Source organism: Pseudophryne corroboree, chromosome 10 (genome assembly GCF_028390025.1).
Source record: "Pseudophryne corroboree isolate aPseCor3 chromosome 10, aPseCor3.hap2, whole genome shotgun sequence".
Taxonomy (NCBI): Eukaryota; Metazoa; Chordata; class Amphibia; order Anura; family Myobatrachidae; genus Pseudophryne; species Pseudophryne corroboree.
The window spans coordinates 186,821,062-186,837,748 of NC_086453.1; the positions used below are offsets into that span (position 1 = coordinate 186,821,062).

The following is a 16,687-nucleotide window of genomic DNA, read 5'->3' on the forward strand; positions in this document are numbered from 1 at the left end:
TTCTAATACAGAGCAGCAGATCAATATAGCCTCCCATGATATAGGAGATTTGCAACACACCGTGAAGCGCCTCACTAACGATTCCTACCAGCTATGGAACAAGATAGACGATATTGAGAACAGATCGCGTCGAAACAATATTAGGCTGGTCGGCCTCCCTGAATCTATCAAGGGGCCCGCTTTGGCCCATTTTGTCCGCAACACTCTACCCTCGCTTTTAGGCATAGAAGCGGTTTGCCAGGACATGGTAATAGAGAGGGTCCATAGGGTGGACCCGACTCCGACCCCCAACAGGCCGAGACCCCGCGTTACCCTGTTCCGCTGCTTAAATTACCTACACAAAATGGAGATATGGTCGGCCTCTCGCAAAGCAAAATCTTTGTCATGGGAAGGACATAAGCTTCATATTTTTCAAGACTACTCCGCTGAATTGTCACGAGCCAGGAAATCCTTTTCCCCTGTTTGCTCTCAATTAGTCGCTGAAGGGCGCAAATTTGGCCTGCTATATCCTGCCAGGCTTCTCATTTATGACGGGTCTTCATTTAAGGACTTTTCTACCCCGCCTGACGCTTTGGCTTACCTCCAGGAGCTGTCCCAGGCCAAAGATGCAGACATCTCTGATTCAACTAAATGAAGGACTGTGCTCCATGTTCTAAATTGTCTCATTAAGTTCTCTCTGTTTTGCATGATTTCATGTCTGTTCCGTGATTTCTGAGTTTACACCGCTACCTTTTGTTTTCACATTTAGTGGCTCATTCTCTCTAAACTACATGATATTTTATTGTTCTTATGTGTGGCGCACTGCCGGGACCTACGGGCCCCAGTTTTACAGTTTTACAGCTATACGTTAATATTTTGCTGCACTTTGAGGATCGGGGGGCGGACACGCCCCTCCGTGCTGGATGTTTATCCTTTTTGTTATGATACTTTATGTGCTTTTGCTTGGAAGTCTGGCATCAAATGCTAGCGTTTGTATGCCTCTTTTCATTTGTGTTCCCTACCTCCCCTCCCGTACACTCCTCCCCTCACTCACTGACTGGTACCCTCCTCCAACTCCTGTGGGCGCTGTCCTACCCTATATAACTTTGCCAAAATGTATGATATCCTTTGACATCGCTATACTAAAAGTTCCCCTTTTTGTCTTTTTATGCTTTAAACTGCTGTTCCTTTTTTTCCCTGTTTCCTGCAGGGATGCCTAGTCTACGCTACGCAACCTGGAACGTTGGAGGTATCAACTCTCCGGCGAAACGCAGGAAAATTTTGATTTTCTTACAAAAGTCTGGTGTGGACGTGGCATTGCTCCAGGAAACTCATCTGACTACCTCTGAATCTGCAAAACTGGGAATGCTGGGCTGGTCTGTATTGGCATCCTCTTCCTACAGCTCCAAGGCAAGAGGAGTGGTTATCCTGGTAAAACGCACTCTGGCTCATGAGGTTCACAGTGTTGTTACTGACGATACTGGTAGATATGTGGTGGTTTCGGTGGATATACTGGGCAAAAGGCTCACGCTGGCAAATGTATATATCCCCCCTCCCTATTCTAAGTCATACTTCCAGTACTTGATTACCCTCCTGACCCCCTTCATGGGTGACAATTTGATTATTGGTGGCGATTTTAACCTGATCTCTTCCTCCATATTAGACAGATCAAACACCCGTGGGACCCCCCCTCCACTCCCTAAGGTTGGCATCCCCCTCTTCACCTCCACCCTGCAGGTTATAGACCTGTGGAGAGCCCTGTACCCAACAGAAAGAGAATACACCTGTCTCTCGGCGGCGCACGGCTCTCTCTCTCGCATCGACTATTTCTTCATCTCTCATGCTCTTTTCCCTCAGGTCACGGACTGCTCTATTGCCCCCATCTCACTGTCAGACCACGCTATGATTTCATTGACTATCCACTTTCCAGATGACAGGGACACGACTAGGTTATGGAAATTCCCAACTAGATTTTGTCGCTCTGCTACTTTCAAGTCCTTCTTGGAGGCTGCTTGGGACGACTATTGCACTACCAATTCTGAACACCTCCAGACGAATCCCTTTCTGTTTTGGATGTCGGCGAAAGCCGTACTCAGAGGGGCGATTATGTCCTTCACCGCAGCCTCCAACAAGAATTTCTCAAAGCAATATCTGACGCTCCAGAACGCTCTCACTGTGGCCTTTCAGGCGTACAAACATGCACCTTCACCAGCCACTAAGCAAGCATATCTGCTTACTAAAACCCACTTTGACGAACACATCTCCGAAATGGGAAATAAATACCTTTTTTCTGTCCACTACAAGTTCCACAAATTCGGGAACAAATCTGGCCGCTTACTCTCCAACTTGCTTCGTGACACATTTTCATCTGCAGTGGTTCACCCTCTCCGCACACAACAAGGCACACTGACTTCCACAAACAAGCAGATTGCACATATCATGCAGTCTTACTTTTCCCAATTATACTCATCCACCCTTCCAAACACCCCGCAGCCACCTTCGCCTGCTTTACATTCCCCGACACCCTGCTCTCAACCACCATACCCTCCCCCTACCCCCGCTGACAATTCCTCCAACACTCCTCTCTTTTGGGAAGCCCTACCTTACCCTGCTCTTACAGATGATATGGCCTCTCAACTGCTATCCCCGATCACTATCACTGAAGTCCGGTCAGCGATCAAACAATTAAAACCCAATAAGGCCCCAGGTCCTGACGGCTATAGTGGAGAGTTCTATAGACTCCTCTCCCATAAATTCGACTCCATTCTGGTGGACATTTTCAACTCCTTACTGCTAGCTAAGACCCCCCCACCCCACTTTAATTCGGCACTCCTCAAATTGCTCCCTAAACCAGGCAGAGATTTATCCCTTCCAGGCTCCTATCGACCACTATTTTTGTTAAACTTAGATTACAAGTTATTCACCAAGATACTTGCCGATCGTCTGAAACTCATACTCCCCCACATTGTCCACCCCGATCAGACAGGCTTTATTGCAGGCAGACACTCGGTGGTCAACGTGAGAAGGGTGTTAGCGGCCATGCATTCCTGCCACGGTAACATGTCTTCTTCAGGATATGCCATCATATCCTTAGACGCGGAAAAGGCCTTCGACCTCGTCGAATGGCCACACCTTTACGCAACCATGACACAATTTAAATTCCCTGATGCGTTTATTAAGGCTATCCGTGCAATATATTCATCCCCGGCCACTCAAATTTCTTGCAACGGTTTCCTTTCCGACCCCTTCTATATAGAAAAAGGCACTAGACAGGGCTGCCCTCTCTCCCCACTCCTTTTTGCCATCGCTCTAGAACCTCTTGCAGTGGCTCTTAGGCTTTCCCCTTCCTTTACTGGCATCTCCATAGGCAACACTGAGCTTAAAGTCGCCCTGTTCGCTGACGACATGTTATTATTTGTCTCAAACCCTCTCACGTCAGTCCCGGAAATCCTGCGTTTGATTTCGGACTTTGGTGAAAAGGCTGGCTATAAGATCAATGTCACTAAATCAGAATTGCTTCCTATATACGTCCCCCCTTCCACACTATCTTCTCTTACCCAGGCTTCACCCTTCACGATCACTCAGTCTCACTTTAAATACCTAGGAGTTAATATTACACGTGATATTTCGCGTACCTACGAGATTAATTTCTCCCCGGCCATTAAGGCCGTGCTTTCTAAACTAGAGGGTTGGGCTACCCTACCGCTCTCATTGCTAGGAAGGATTGCAGTCCTTAAATCTGTAATATTTCCCAAAATCTTTTATATTATGCAGTCTTTTCCATTCAGCCTCAGAGAAGCGGATGGCTCTACATTACGCAAGGCTATGACTCGATTTATATGGCACGGGAAGAAACCAAAAGTGGCCTTTGCCAAACTAGTAATGGACAAATCAATGGGTGGACTGGGAGTCCCGGACTTTCTTTCGTACTCACTTACAATCTTTCTCCGATATGCTGCTGACTGGCTCTTAGGAAAAAGCACGTATACTGACTTGGCTCTAGATACTGACGCTTTTCGACCTTATTCCCCATGCGCACTTCTACACACCAAAAAAGCTGACATACCTCCATCAATCCTGAAACATCCTTTATTTCGAGACACTTACTTTAGTTGGGTGAAATTACATAGAAAACTCAAATCTGACCACACTGTTTCTTCTTATGTATCCCTCTGGGGAAACCCTTCTTTTCCTCCTTCCCATCACAATGCTCTTTTTGTCCGATGGCGGGAGAGGGGGCTGTGCGCTGCTTCACAAGTATTTGACCCGGGTGGCCATATCGCCCAATTTGCAACACTAAGAGACAGGTACTCTATTCCGTCCTCCCACTTCTATATGTATCTACAAGTGAGACACTATCTCCATTCACTGCGCCTCGACTCTATCCTCTCATCTCCTTCTTCCCCACTAGCTAAGATTCTAAAGCACTGGGAATCCCATCCCTACAAATTAAAGCAAATTTACTCACTCATTGTAAATATCCCATCCAAGCCATTCATTTCCAGACTGGTTGCCTCCTGGCAAGCAGACATTCCAAGCGTGACCTCCTGTGACCTCCTCTTAGACAACCATCACCGGACCATGTCAATTCTTAGTTCTGCGTACCTACAGGAGGTACATATAAAATCCATCCATAGGGCATACTTACCTCCTTATGAACAGATACCCATTGATCCTGCATTCCCTAATAGATGCCCTAAATGTAAAGGAGCTAGAGCCACTTTCTACCACTGCCTTTGGAGCTGTACTAGGATCCAACGCTTTTGGAATAAACTATTTGTATTCATAAATACCCATTTCCATACGGCATTGAGACCGGACCCGTTGGCCTGTCTTTGCATTAATTTTTCTACCTGGAGATTGGAGAGAGGGATTAACCTACTTTTCCCCATGCTGACCATGTTGTTTACCATATCCAAAAAAGCAATTCTGAAACATTGGGTTGTTAGATCGACCCCCTCCCTAGCTGAAGTTCTGAAAACTATGTTACAATATTTGTAATTTGATCGTAGGTCCACTCTCCTTACGGGTCCCTCTGACCTTGCCAGGTTCTACAAAAAATGGGGCCCCTATATGGCTACTCTAGACCAGACCACCCAATCCGCGATAATTGCAACCTTTGAAAATTCTCAGTGGACAATGTCCAGATAATCTGGCTTCTCTCTTCTTCTACTCCTATCCTCCTCTTTATCTCCTCGTCAATCTTCTAGATGTCATCTTCTCTCTTGTCTTTTCATATCTTCTACATGCCTAGCTTGTTATTATTTTTATTAATGTAATATTACATCAGTTTAGTTACAATAACTTAATTGGGAACTATGTATAACGATGTATGGTTGTATGTTCATGACCCCACCCTAATTTGGTGTTTCTGCCTTTGATGGGCCGACAGCGCTCTGATCTTTCACCCCCCTCCCCCCCCCCCTTGTTTGACTGTATTTTCTTATTACATATTGTTGTTTGGCTTAGATATACTTGTATTGATCCACTTTTCATACGTTCCCTATGTTCTAAGGTTCGTCACATTATAATGCTGATGTCATATTGTCAAACGCATATGTCTTATATATTTCTTATATATGAAAAACCTCAATAAAAATCAGTTATTTAAAAAAAGAACATGTCTGAGCAAAATGTGACCAATTCTGACCACAATAAATCTCATATGCGCCTGTTAGGAGACAGATCATTTGCTGCTGCTTGACCACTGATGCAAAATGCAAAACTGATCATGACAACTGACAGCCGCTTCTGACTGTCTGACTGCATCTAAATACCTCCCACTTGTGAATGGTCCACAGCAATAAAGCATATTTCCATTTAATTTTAAAGGGGAAGATAATGGATGTGTGTATTGATTTTAATGTAATACTTTCATTTTGATATGGCATCCGTTGTAATTTCTTTTTGCATGGTAGATGTGATTTTATTTGTTATTAATAACACTGTCAAGAACTATATTGCATATGAATTGTGTACTGTTTATTTAGCATTTACCACTACCACTGTGGCGTAAACCAGTTGCATATACTACTGTTTACTCCAGGAGGAGCCAGGTGCATATAGTGCTTTGTACTATTCTTTAATTATCTTAATACAGCGTATGTTTACTAACTTGCTGTGGCTGCTATCCTTTCTGGTTTGTTAACTGTGTTTCATGGCAAGCTTCAGAACAGTTATGTAATGTACTAATATTGAGTTTACATTGCAAAGTAAGCTTTCGTAAAAGTAGTATATTGGTTGGTAAAGGGCAATGTTAAGCTAATGAACAATGTGTACCAGAACACGAACTTAAAATGTGAAGTTCTGCCTGTGTTTCTATTTTTTTGCAAATTGGGCAGAGCATGACCACCTAGCATACTCATATTGACCACATCTTTGGCTGAATCGTTTACATTGATGGCTAGATCAGGCATTGGCCCCAAGTTTCCCTATGAGCACACCAAGAAAAGAGCAAAGATAGGTATTGTTGAACCTAATGCCACTGCTCCTCCTCTGATCGCTTGCCCCGGCTCACTAACATCCACCACTCAAAAACTGCTAAGTCGATGTGGCAGGTGTTAAGCCATAAGCTTCTCACCTAATGTTGTTAGGGCTCGATGGATTTCAATCATGACGTTTTTGTAAATGTCTCTCTGCCAGTTGTCCAGACGCATCCACTGTTCCTCTGTAAAAGAAGCTGCAACATCATGGAATATAATGGGAACCTGTGAAACAAACAAATCTTAGAACCATAGCAATTAGAATGCCACAAAAACACAATTTAAATTAATGACATGACAAAAAAAAAAAAAATCACAAAAACTTATAACAGGCAGCAGATACAAATAAAATCAGAAGTACTTTAAGTGAACTATTAGAAGTTTGTTAAGAAAAGGTAACATTGATATTTTGCACTATCTTTCAAAGTTTAAACAGTTCCTATGACCTGTGCACAGTAGAACCAATTGTATTCACAAACAGTTGGTCTGTCGATTCACTAGGTTCCAGTAACACTCTATGGCAGGCATGTCCAAACTGCGGCCCTCCAGCTGTTGTGAAACTACACATCCCAGCATGCCCTGACACCGTTTTGCTGTCAGAGAATGCTAAAGCTGTGTCAGGGAATGCTAGGATGTGTAGTTTCTCAACAGCTGGAGGGCCGCAGTTTGGACATGCCTGCTCTATGGTGTCTCAAGTGATGTAACTGCCTGGCTTTTCCTTACCTGCCTCCTTGAAGCAATGCCAGACTTTTATCATGTACTTTAATAGAGATTATGCATTAGGAAAACACTAAATTACTATAAGAAAACAGAAATCATGCAACTTTAGAATAATTATCCCTGACTTTGCATCACTACAACACTGAACAATGAAATATGACTATTCTTCGAATATGGGGAGTCTGATGGCATATAAGGGCATGTGAAGAAGTATGATAGCATATAAAGGGCATGTGGATAAATCGGATGGTGCATTAGTGGCATGTGTAGAAGTCTGATAAAATAGGAATGTGGAGGTGTTTGATGGCATATAAGGGAGATGTGGAGGGGTCTGATGGCATACTGGGGGCATGAGGGGTTTAATAGCATATAAGCGGCATGTGGAGAAGTATGATGGCATATAAGTGGTGATGGGTTATAATAGGATTTTAATTACCTACCGGTAAATCCTTTTCTCGTAGTACGTAGAGGATGCTGGGGTCCATATTAGTACCATGGGGTATAGACGGGTCCACCAGGAGCCATTGGCACTTTAAGAGTTTAATAGTGTGGGCTGGCTCCTCCCTCTATGCCCCTCCTACCAGACTCAGTCTAGAAACTGTGCCCGAGGAGACGACATACTTCGAGAGAAGGAATTACACAGATAGTGGCGAGATTCATACCAGCTCACACAACAGGCAAAACCGGCTAACATGCCAGAATAACACAGCAACAGCTGAAATAGTAAATAACGCAAAACTTACCTAGGAACCAGGCAGTACTGAACTATAAAACCAATGCAGGAAAACGCAGCGTTGGGTGGGCGCCCAGCATCCACTACGGACTATGAGAAAAGGATTTACCGGTAGGTAATTAAAATCCTATTTTCTCTTACGTCCTAGAGGATGCTGGGGTCCATATTAGTACCATGGGGATGTACCAAAGCTCCCAGTACGGGAGGGAGAGCGCGGAGGGTCCTGCAACACTGCTTGAACAAACTTGAGGTCATCAGAGCCAAAGTATCGAACTTGTAAAACTTGGCAAACGTGTTCGACCCAGACCAAGTAGCTGCTCGGCAGAGTTGTACAGCCGAGACACCCCGGGCAGCCACCCAGGAAGAGCCCACCTTACGAGTAGAGTGAGCCTTTACAGATTTCGGACACGGCAATCCTGCCATGGAATAAGCATGATGGATAGTGAACCTGATCCAGCGTGAAATCGACTGCTTAGAAGCAGGACACCCAAGTTTCTTGGGATCATAGAGGACAAACAGAGAGTCACTTTTCCTATGACGAGCTGTTCTCTTCACATAAATCTTCAAAGTCCTAACTACATCCAAGGCCTTTGAAGCAATTGAGGAGTCAGTAGCCACTGGCACCACAATAGGTTGGTTGATATGGAAAGCCGATACAACCTTAGGCAGGAACTGCGGATGAGTCCCAAAACTTTTACAAGATAAAGCCCCCAATTCCGACACATGTCGTGCAGAAGCCAAGGCCAACAAAGTGACCGCCTTCCACGTGAGAAAGTTGAGATCAGCCTCCTGTAGAGGCTCAAACCAAGCAGACTGCAGGAACTGCAACACCACATCAAGATCCCAGGGTGCCGTTGGTGACACAAAGGGAGGCTGGATGTGCAGAACCCCTTTCAAAAAGGTCTGAACCTCAGGGAGTACAGCCAATTGTTTTTGAAAGAAAATGGATAAGCAGAGATATGGGACCTTGACTGAGCCCAATCTCAGTCCCATATCCACCCCTGCTTGCATGAAAAGGAGAAAACATCCAAGTTGAAACTCCACCGCAGGAAACTTCTTGGACTCGCACCAAGAAACATATTTTTTCCAAATGTGATGGTAATGTTTAGACGTTACCCCCTTCCTAGCCTGTATCAGGGTAGGAATGACCTCACTCAGGATAACCTTCTGAGCCTAGATCTGGCGTTCAACCGCCATTCCGTCAAACATAGCCGTGGTAAGTCTTGATAAGCGAATGGCCCCTGCAGTAGCAGATCCTCCCGAAGAGGTAACGGCCTTGGATCTTCTAGCAGAAGATCCAGTAGATCCGCGTACCAAGCCCTCCTTGGCCAGTCCGGAGCAATGAGGATTGCCAGAACCTTTGTTCTTCTTATCAGCTGAAGAAACCTTGGTATCAGAGGAAGTGGATGGAACACATACACTGACGGGAACACCCACGGTGTAACCAGTGCATCCACCGCCACTGCCTGTGGGTCTCTCGACCTGGAACAGTACCTCCGCAGCTTCTTGTTGAAGCCATCATGTCTATGTGAGGAACCCCCCACCAACCGGTTACCTCCTCGAACACCTCCGTATGGAGGCCCCACTCTCCTGGATGGAGATCGTGTCTGCTGAGGAAGTCTGCTTCCCTGTTGTCTACACCCGGAATGAAGATTGCCGACATCGCCACCCTGTGCCTTTCTGCCCAGAGGAGGATTTTTTACACCTCTGACATGGCAGCCCTGCTCTTCGTTCTGCCTTGTCGGTTTATGTAGGCCACTGTGGTCACGTTGTCCGACTGCACCTGAACAGCCCGATCCTGTAGAAGATGAGCAGCTTGCAGAAGGGCGTTTTACACGGCCCTTAGGATGTTTATTGGAAGAAGGGATTCCAGACTTGACCACCTTCCTTGGAAGGTTTCCCCTTGGGTGACTGCGTCCCAACCTCTGAGACTTGCATCCATGGTTAGAAGGATCCAGTTCTGAACCCCGAACCTGCGGCCCTCCAGAAGGTGAGGCAGTTGAAGCCACCAGAAGAGTGAAATCCTTGCTTTCGGCGACAGACGTATCCTCTGGTGCATGTGTAGGTGAGATCCCGACCACTTGTCTAGGAGATCCAGCTGGAATGACAGAGCATGAAATCTTCCGTACTGTAAAGCCTCGTAAGAGGCAACCATCTTCCCCAGAAGGCGAATGCACTGATGAACCAATACTCGGGCTGATTTCAGGACATCCCGGACCATTGTTTGAATCACCAAAGCTTTCACCTCCGGTAGAAACACCCTCTGCACCTATGTGTCGAGGATCATTCCCAGGAACGACAATCTCCTTGTCGGCTCCAAATGTGACTTCGGAAGTTTCAGGATCCAACTGTGCTCCCTGAGTAGATGAGTCATGAGAGCAATGGACTGTAACAACTTCTCCCTGGACGATGCCTTTATCAGCAGGTCGTCCAGATATGGAATTATGTTCACCCCCTGTCTGTGGAGGAGAACCATCATCTCTGCCATCACCTTGGTGAACACCCTCGGTGCCGTGGAGAGGCCGAATGGCAGCGCCTGGAACTGATAGTGACAGTACAACAGTGCAAATCTGAGATAAGCCTGGTGTGGCGGCGAAATGGGAATGTGGAGGTACGCATCCTTGATATCCAGGGATACCAGAAACTCTCCCTCCTCCAGACCGGAGATCACCGCTCTCAGAGACTCCATTTTGAATTTGAACTCCCTCAGATAAGGGTTTAACGATGTCAAGTTCAAAATCGGTCTGACCGAACCATCTGGTTTCGGTACCACGAAAAGGTTTGAATAATAACCCTTGGTTTGCATATGAGGTGGAACAGGGACAATGACCTGTGAGTTTTCCAATTTTTGGATGGCTTCCTGTAGGATAGCCCTGTCTGCCAGCAAAACTGGAAAGCCTGATTTGAAGAATCGGTGCGGCGGAAGGTCTTGAAACTCCAGTCTATACCCTTGGGACACAATATCCTATACCCAGGGATCCAGGCCGGACGACACCCAGACGTGGCTGAAACGTCTGAGCCTCGCACCCACCAGCCCATCTTCCAGGCTTCGCGGACCACCGTCATGCTGAGGATTTTGAGGAAACAGAAGCCGGTTTCTGGTCCTGGGAGCCTGCGGGTGCAGGCTTTTTGGATTTTGCACGACCACCTCTAAAGAAGGTGGTAGGAGGCTTGGACTTTTTTTTGTCTTAGCAGTCCAAAAGGACTGCCATGCAAATGAAGAAAAGTGTTTCTTCGTAGAAAGGCGTAGCTGATGGAAGAAAAGGTGACTTACCCGCGGTTGCCGTGGAAATCCGGCATCCAATGCTTCCCCAAATAGAGCCTGACCTGTGTAGGCTAGGTTCTTCACACTTCTCCTGGATTCCGCGTCTGTCATCCATTGGCGTAGCCAGAGACCCCTGCAAGCTGAGACCGACATGGAAGATACCCTTGCAGTCAGCGTACCCAGGTCCTTGAAGGATTCCACCATGAACCCCGCAGAATCCTGTATGTTACGTAAAAATAATTCAATGTCACTTCTATCCATTGAATCCAAATCCTCTAGTAACGTGCCTGACCACTTTACTATATCTTTAGAAATCCATGCACAGGCAATAGTGGGTCTCAACGCCACCCCTGAAGCAGTGTATATGGATTTGAGCGTAGTGTCAAACTTACGATCAGCCGGTTCTTTTAATGCGGTAAATCCAGGGACAGGTAAGACCACCTTCTTTGACAGTCTGGAAACAGATGCGTCAACTATGGGTGGATTTTCCTATTTTTTTCTATCATCCTCAGGGAAAGGAAAAGCAACCAAAACCCTTTTGGGGATCTGGAATTTTCTCCCCGGGTTCTCCCAGGATTTTTCAAATAAAGCGTTTAATTCTTCAGACACAGGGAAAGTTAGCGAGGCTTTCTTATTATCTGTGAAGTAAGCCTCCTCAACCTGCTCAGGTGTTGTGTCAGAAATGTTTAACACATCTCTAATAGCCTCAATCATGAGCTGCACCCCCTTAGCCAGGGATACCGCCCACCTCAGCACATCCCCATCACCGTCAGCAGTGTCAGAGTCGGTATCCGTGTCATCTTGCATAATCTGGGCAAGTGCACGTTTTTGTGGGTATATGCTAGGGTGTTTTGAAGGAATAGGGACAGAACCCGACCAAACTGCCATAGACTTCTTTAGTACCTGAGTTTCAGTCCCAGTATGAGCTACCCTAGTAGAGATCTGAGAGATCATTCCCTTAATAGAGTTCAACCACTCAGGCTCAGTAATAGGGATCTGAGACAAAACATTACAGTCCTGTGTACATGGAATGGATTCCTCCTGAGAGGAAATGTCCTCTGCAGCATAAGACACCGAGTCCCTAGACATGGCTTTGTGAGAAACAAACACCAACACACACACAGAAAAATGTCAGACACAGTTTCCCCCCAAGTATGCCACAGATAAACACAGAGATTGGAGCCAACCCACACACAGCGCTACCCTAGGTAGATATAATATAACTACCTGGTGCTGCCTGTGTACCTTAATAGACTGCACAGTATTTACACAGCCTTCCCCCCTTCTACAACCCCCTGGTACCGCACAGGATAGCTGGAGTTGCGTGGAGGGACAGCTCTCCCTGTCAGCATCTCTGTACTGGATCTGAAGGCAGGAAAATGGAGCTGAACGCTGCTGGGTCTGCTCTGAGGAGAAGCTTCGCCCCCTGACCATGGCAATGCTGCTTCCCGCTCTTCACTTCTTTATACTGGCCTGAGGAATGGTGCTGGCAGCATTACCAAGATCCCTGACAGCCTTGGTGACCAGTGTAGGGTATAGGCACTGGCTCCGGGCACCCCTCAAAGTGCCGCACTGTGTACCACTGAGCCTCCGGAGCGCAGTTAGTACTGCGCTCCCACCCTGTTGCCGCCATCTTCATACCGGCTCCCCGCTTGGTGTGGGGGCCGATGAATCACTCGCCACCGGAATCTTTTTATTATTATTATCCTTTATTTATATGGTGCCACAAGGGTTCCGCAGCGCCCAATTACAGAGTACATTAAAAAATCAAACAGGAAAACAGCAACTTACAGTTGATGACAGTATAGGACAAGTACAGGGTAAATAAAATAAGAATTTACTTACCGATAATTCTATTTCTCGGAGTCCGTAGTGGATGCTGGGGTTCCTGAAAGGACCATGGGGAATAGCGGCTCCGCAGGAGACAGGGCACAAAAAGTAAAGCTTTAGGATCAGGTGGTGTGCACTGGCTCCTCCCCCTATGACCCTCCTCCAAGCCTCAGTTAGGTACTGTGCCCGGACGAGCGTACACAATAAGGAAGGATTTATGAATCCCGGGTAAGACTCATACCAGCCACACCAATCACACTGTACAACCTGTGATCTGAACCCAGTTAACAGTATGATAACAGCGGAGCCTCTGAAAGGATGGCTCACAACAATAATAACCCGATTTTTGTAACTATGTACAAGTAATGCAGATAATCCGCACTTGGGATGGGCGCCCAGCATCCACTACGGACTCCGAGAAATAGAATTATCGGTAAGTAAATTCTTATTTTCTCTATCGTCCTAGTGGATGCTGGGGTTCCTGAAAGGACCATGGGGATTATACCAAAGCTCCCAAACGGGCGGGAGAGTGCGGATGACTCTGCAGCACCGAATGAGAGAACTCCAGGTCCTCCTTAGCCAGGGTATCAAATTTGTAGGATTTTACAAACGTGTTTGCCCCTGACTAAATAGCCGCTCGGCAAAGTTGTAAAGCCGAGACCCCTCGGGCAGCCGCCCAAGATGAGCCCACCTTCCTTGTGGAATGGGCATTTACATATTTTGGCTGTGGCAGGCCTGCCACAGAATGTGCAAGCTGAATTGTATTACACATCCAACTAGCAAAAGTCTGCTTAAAAGCAAGAGCACCCAGTTTGTTGGGTGCATACAGGATAACAGCAAGTCAGTTTTCCTGACTCCAGCCGTCCTGGAACCTATATTTTCAGGGCCCTGACCACATCTAGCAACTTGGAGTCCTCCAAGTCCCTAGTAGGCGCAAGACACCACAATAAGCTGGTTCAGGTGAAACACTGACACCACCTTAGGGAGAGAACTGGGGACGAGTCCGCAGCTCTGCCCTGTCCGAATGGACAAACAGATATGGGCTTTTTTGAGAAAAAAAAAAAAAAACACCAATTTGACACTCGCCTGGTCCAGGCCAGGTCCAAGAGCATGTTCACTTTTCATGTGAGATGCTTCAAATCCACAGATTTGACTGGTTTTAAACCAATGTGTTTTGAGGAATCCCAGAACTACGTTGAGATCCCACAGTGCCACTGGAGGCACAAAAGGGGGTTGTATATGCAATACTCCCTTGACAAACTTCTGGACTTCAGGAACTGAAGCCAATTCTTTCTGGAAGAAAAATTGACAGGGCCGAAATTTGAACCTTAATGGACCCCAATTTGAGGCCCATAGACACTCCTGTTTGCAAGAAATGCAAGAATCGACCGAGTTGAAATTTCTTCGTGGGGCCTTCCTGGCCTCACACCACGCAACATATTTTCGCCACATGTGGTGATAATGTTGTGCGGTCACCTCCTTTCTGGCTTTGACCAGGGTAGGAATGACCTCTTCCTGAATGCCTTTTCCCTTAGGATCCGGCGTTCCACCGCCATGCCGTCAAACGCAGCTGCGGTAAGTCTTGGAACAGACATGGTACTTGCTGAAACAAGTCCCTTCTTAGCGGCAGAGGCCATAAGTCCTCTGTGAGCATCTCTTGAAGTTCCGGGTACCAAGTCCTTCTTGGCCAATCCGGAGCCATGAGTATAGTTCTTACTCCTCTACGTCTTATAATTCTCAGTACCTTAGGTATGAAAAGCAGAGGATGGAACACATACACCGACTGGTACACCCACGGTGTTACCAGAACGTCCACAGCTATTGCCTGAGGGTCTCTTAACCTGGCGCAATACCTGTCCCGTTTTTTGTTCAGACGGGACGCCATCATGTCCACCTTTGGTAATTCCCAACGGTTTACAATTATGTGGAAAACTTCCCCATGAAGTTCCCACTCTGCCGGGTGGAGGTCGTGCCTACTGAGGAAGTCTGCTTCCCAGTTTCCATTCCCGGAATGAAACACTGCTGACAGTGCTATCACATGATTTTCCGCCCAGCGAAAAGTCCTTGCAGTTTTTGCCACTGCCCTCCTGCTTCTTGTGCCGCCCTGTCTATTTACGTGGGCGACTGCCGTGATGTTTTATCCCACTGGATCAATACCGGCTGACCTTGAAGCAGAGGTCTTGCTAAGCTTAGAGCATTATAAATTTACCCTTAGCTATATTTATGTGGAGAAAAATCTCCAGACTTGATCACACTCCCTGGAAATTTTTTCCTTGTGTGACTGCTCCCCAGCCTCTCGGGCTGGCCTCCGTGGTCACCAACATCCAAAACTGAATGCCGAATCTGCGGCCCTCTAGAAGATGAGCACTCTGTAACCACCACAGGAGAGACACCCTTGTCCTTGGATATAGGGTTATCCGCTGATGCATCTGAAGATGCGATCCGGACCATTTGTCCAGCAGATCCCACTGAAAAGTTCTTGCATGAAATCTGCCGACTGGAATTGCTTCGAAGGAAGTCACCATTTTTTTACCATGGCCCTTGTGCAATGATGCACTGATTTTAGGAGGTTCCTGACTAGCTCGGATAACTCCCTGGCTTTCTCTTCCGGGAGAAACACCTTTTTCTGGACTGTGTCCAGAATCATCCCTAAGCACAGGAGACTTGTTGTCGGGATCAGCTGCGATTTTGGAATATTTAGAATCCACCCCTGCTGTTGTAACAGTATCCGAGATAGTGCTACTCCGACCTCCAACTGTTCCCTGGACTTTGCCCTTATCAGGAGATCGTCCAAGTAAGGGATAATTAAAACGCCTTTTCTTCGAAGAAGAACCATCATTTCGGCCATTACCTTGGTAAAGACCCGGGGTGCCGTAGACAATCCAAACGGCAGCGTCTGAAACTGATAGTGACAGTTCTGTACCACGAACCTGAGGTACCCTTAGTGATAAGGGCAAATTTGGGACATGGAGGTAAGCATCCCTGATGTCTCGGGACACCAGATAGTCCCCTTCTTCCCGGTTCGTTATCACTGCTCTGAGTGACTCCATCTTGATTTGAACCTTTGTAAGTGTTCAAATTTTTTTAGATTTAGAATAGGTCTCACCTAGCCTTCTGGCTTCAGTACCACAATATAGTGTGGAATAATACCCCTTTTCTTGTTGTAGGAGGGGTAATTTAATTATCACCTGCTGGGAATACAGCTCGTGAATTGTTTCCCATACTGCCTCCTTGTCGGAGGGAGACCTTGGTAAAGCAGACTTCAGGAGCCTGCGCAGGGGAAACGTCTCGACATTCCAAACTGTACCCCTGGGATACTACTTGTAGGATCCAGGGGTCCTGTACGGTCTCAGCGTCATGCTGAGAGCTTGTCAGAAGCGGTGGAACGCTTCTGTTCCTGGGAATGGGCTGCCTGCTGCAGTCTTCTTCCCTTTCCTCTATCCCTGGGCAGATATGACTCTTATAGGGACGAAAGGACTGAAGCTGAAAAGACGGTGTCTTTTTCTGCAGAGATGTGACTTAGGGTAAAAACGGTGGATTTTCCAGCAGTTGCCGTGGCCACCAGGTCCGATGGACCGACCCCAAATAACTCCTCTTCCTTTATACGGCAATACACCTTTGTGCCGTTTGGAATCTGCATCACCTGACCACTGTCGTGTCCATAAACATCTTCTGGCA

At 46.7% G+C, this 16,687-nt stretch overlaps 1 protein-coding gene across 5 annotated transcripts in view; it reads right to left on the reverse strand.

The window, feature by feature from the left end:
* The window catches only part of LOC134966322 (zinc finger protein 569-like), a 232,370-nt gene that overhangs the window by 172,683 nt on the left and 43,000 nt on the right, over positions 1-16,687 (reverse strand). For all 5 annotated transcript variants that reach the window (XR_010188623.1, XM_063942969.1, XM_063942968.1 and 2 more), the window contains one exon: positions 6,560-6,686. Coding sequence is in view for 4 of the 5 variants with exons in the window: in XM_063942969.1 (XP_063799039.1) it covers positions 6,560-6,686 (127 nt within the window). In the remaining variant the exon portion in view is untranslated. The remainder of the gene's footprint in view (positions 1-6,559; positions 6,687-16,687) is intronic.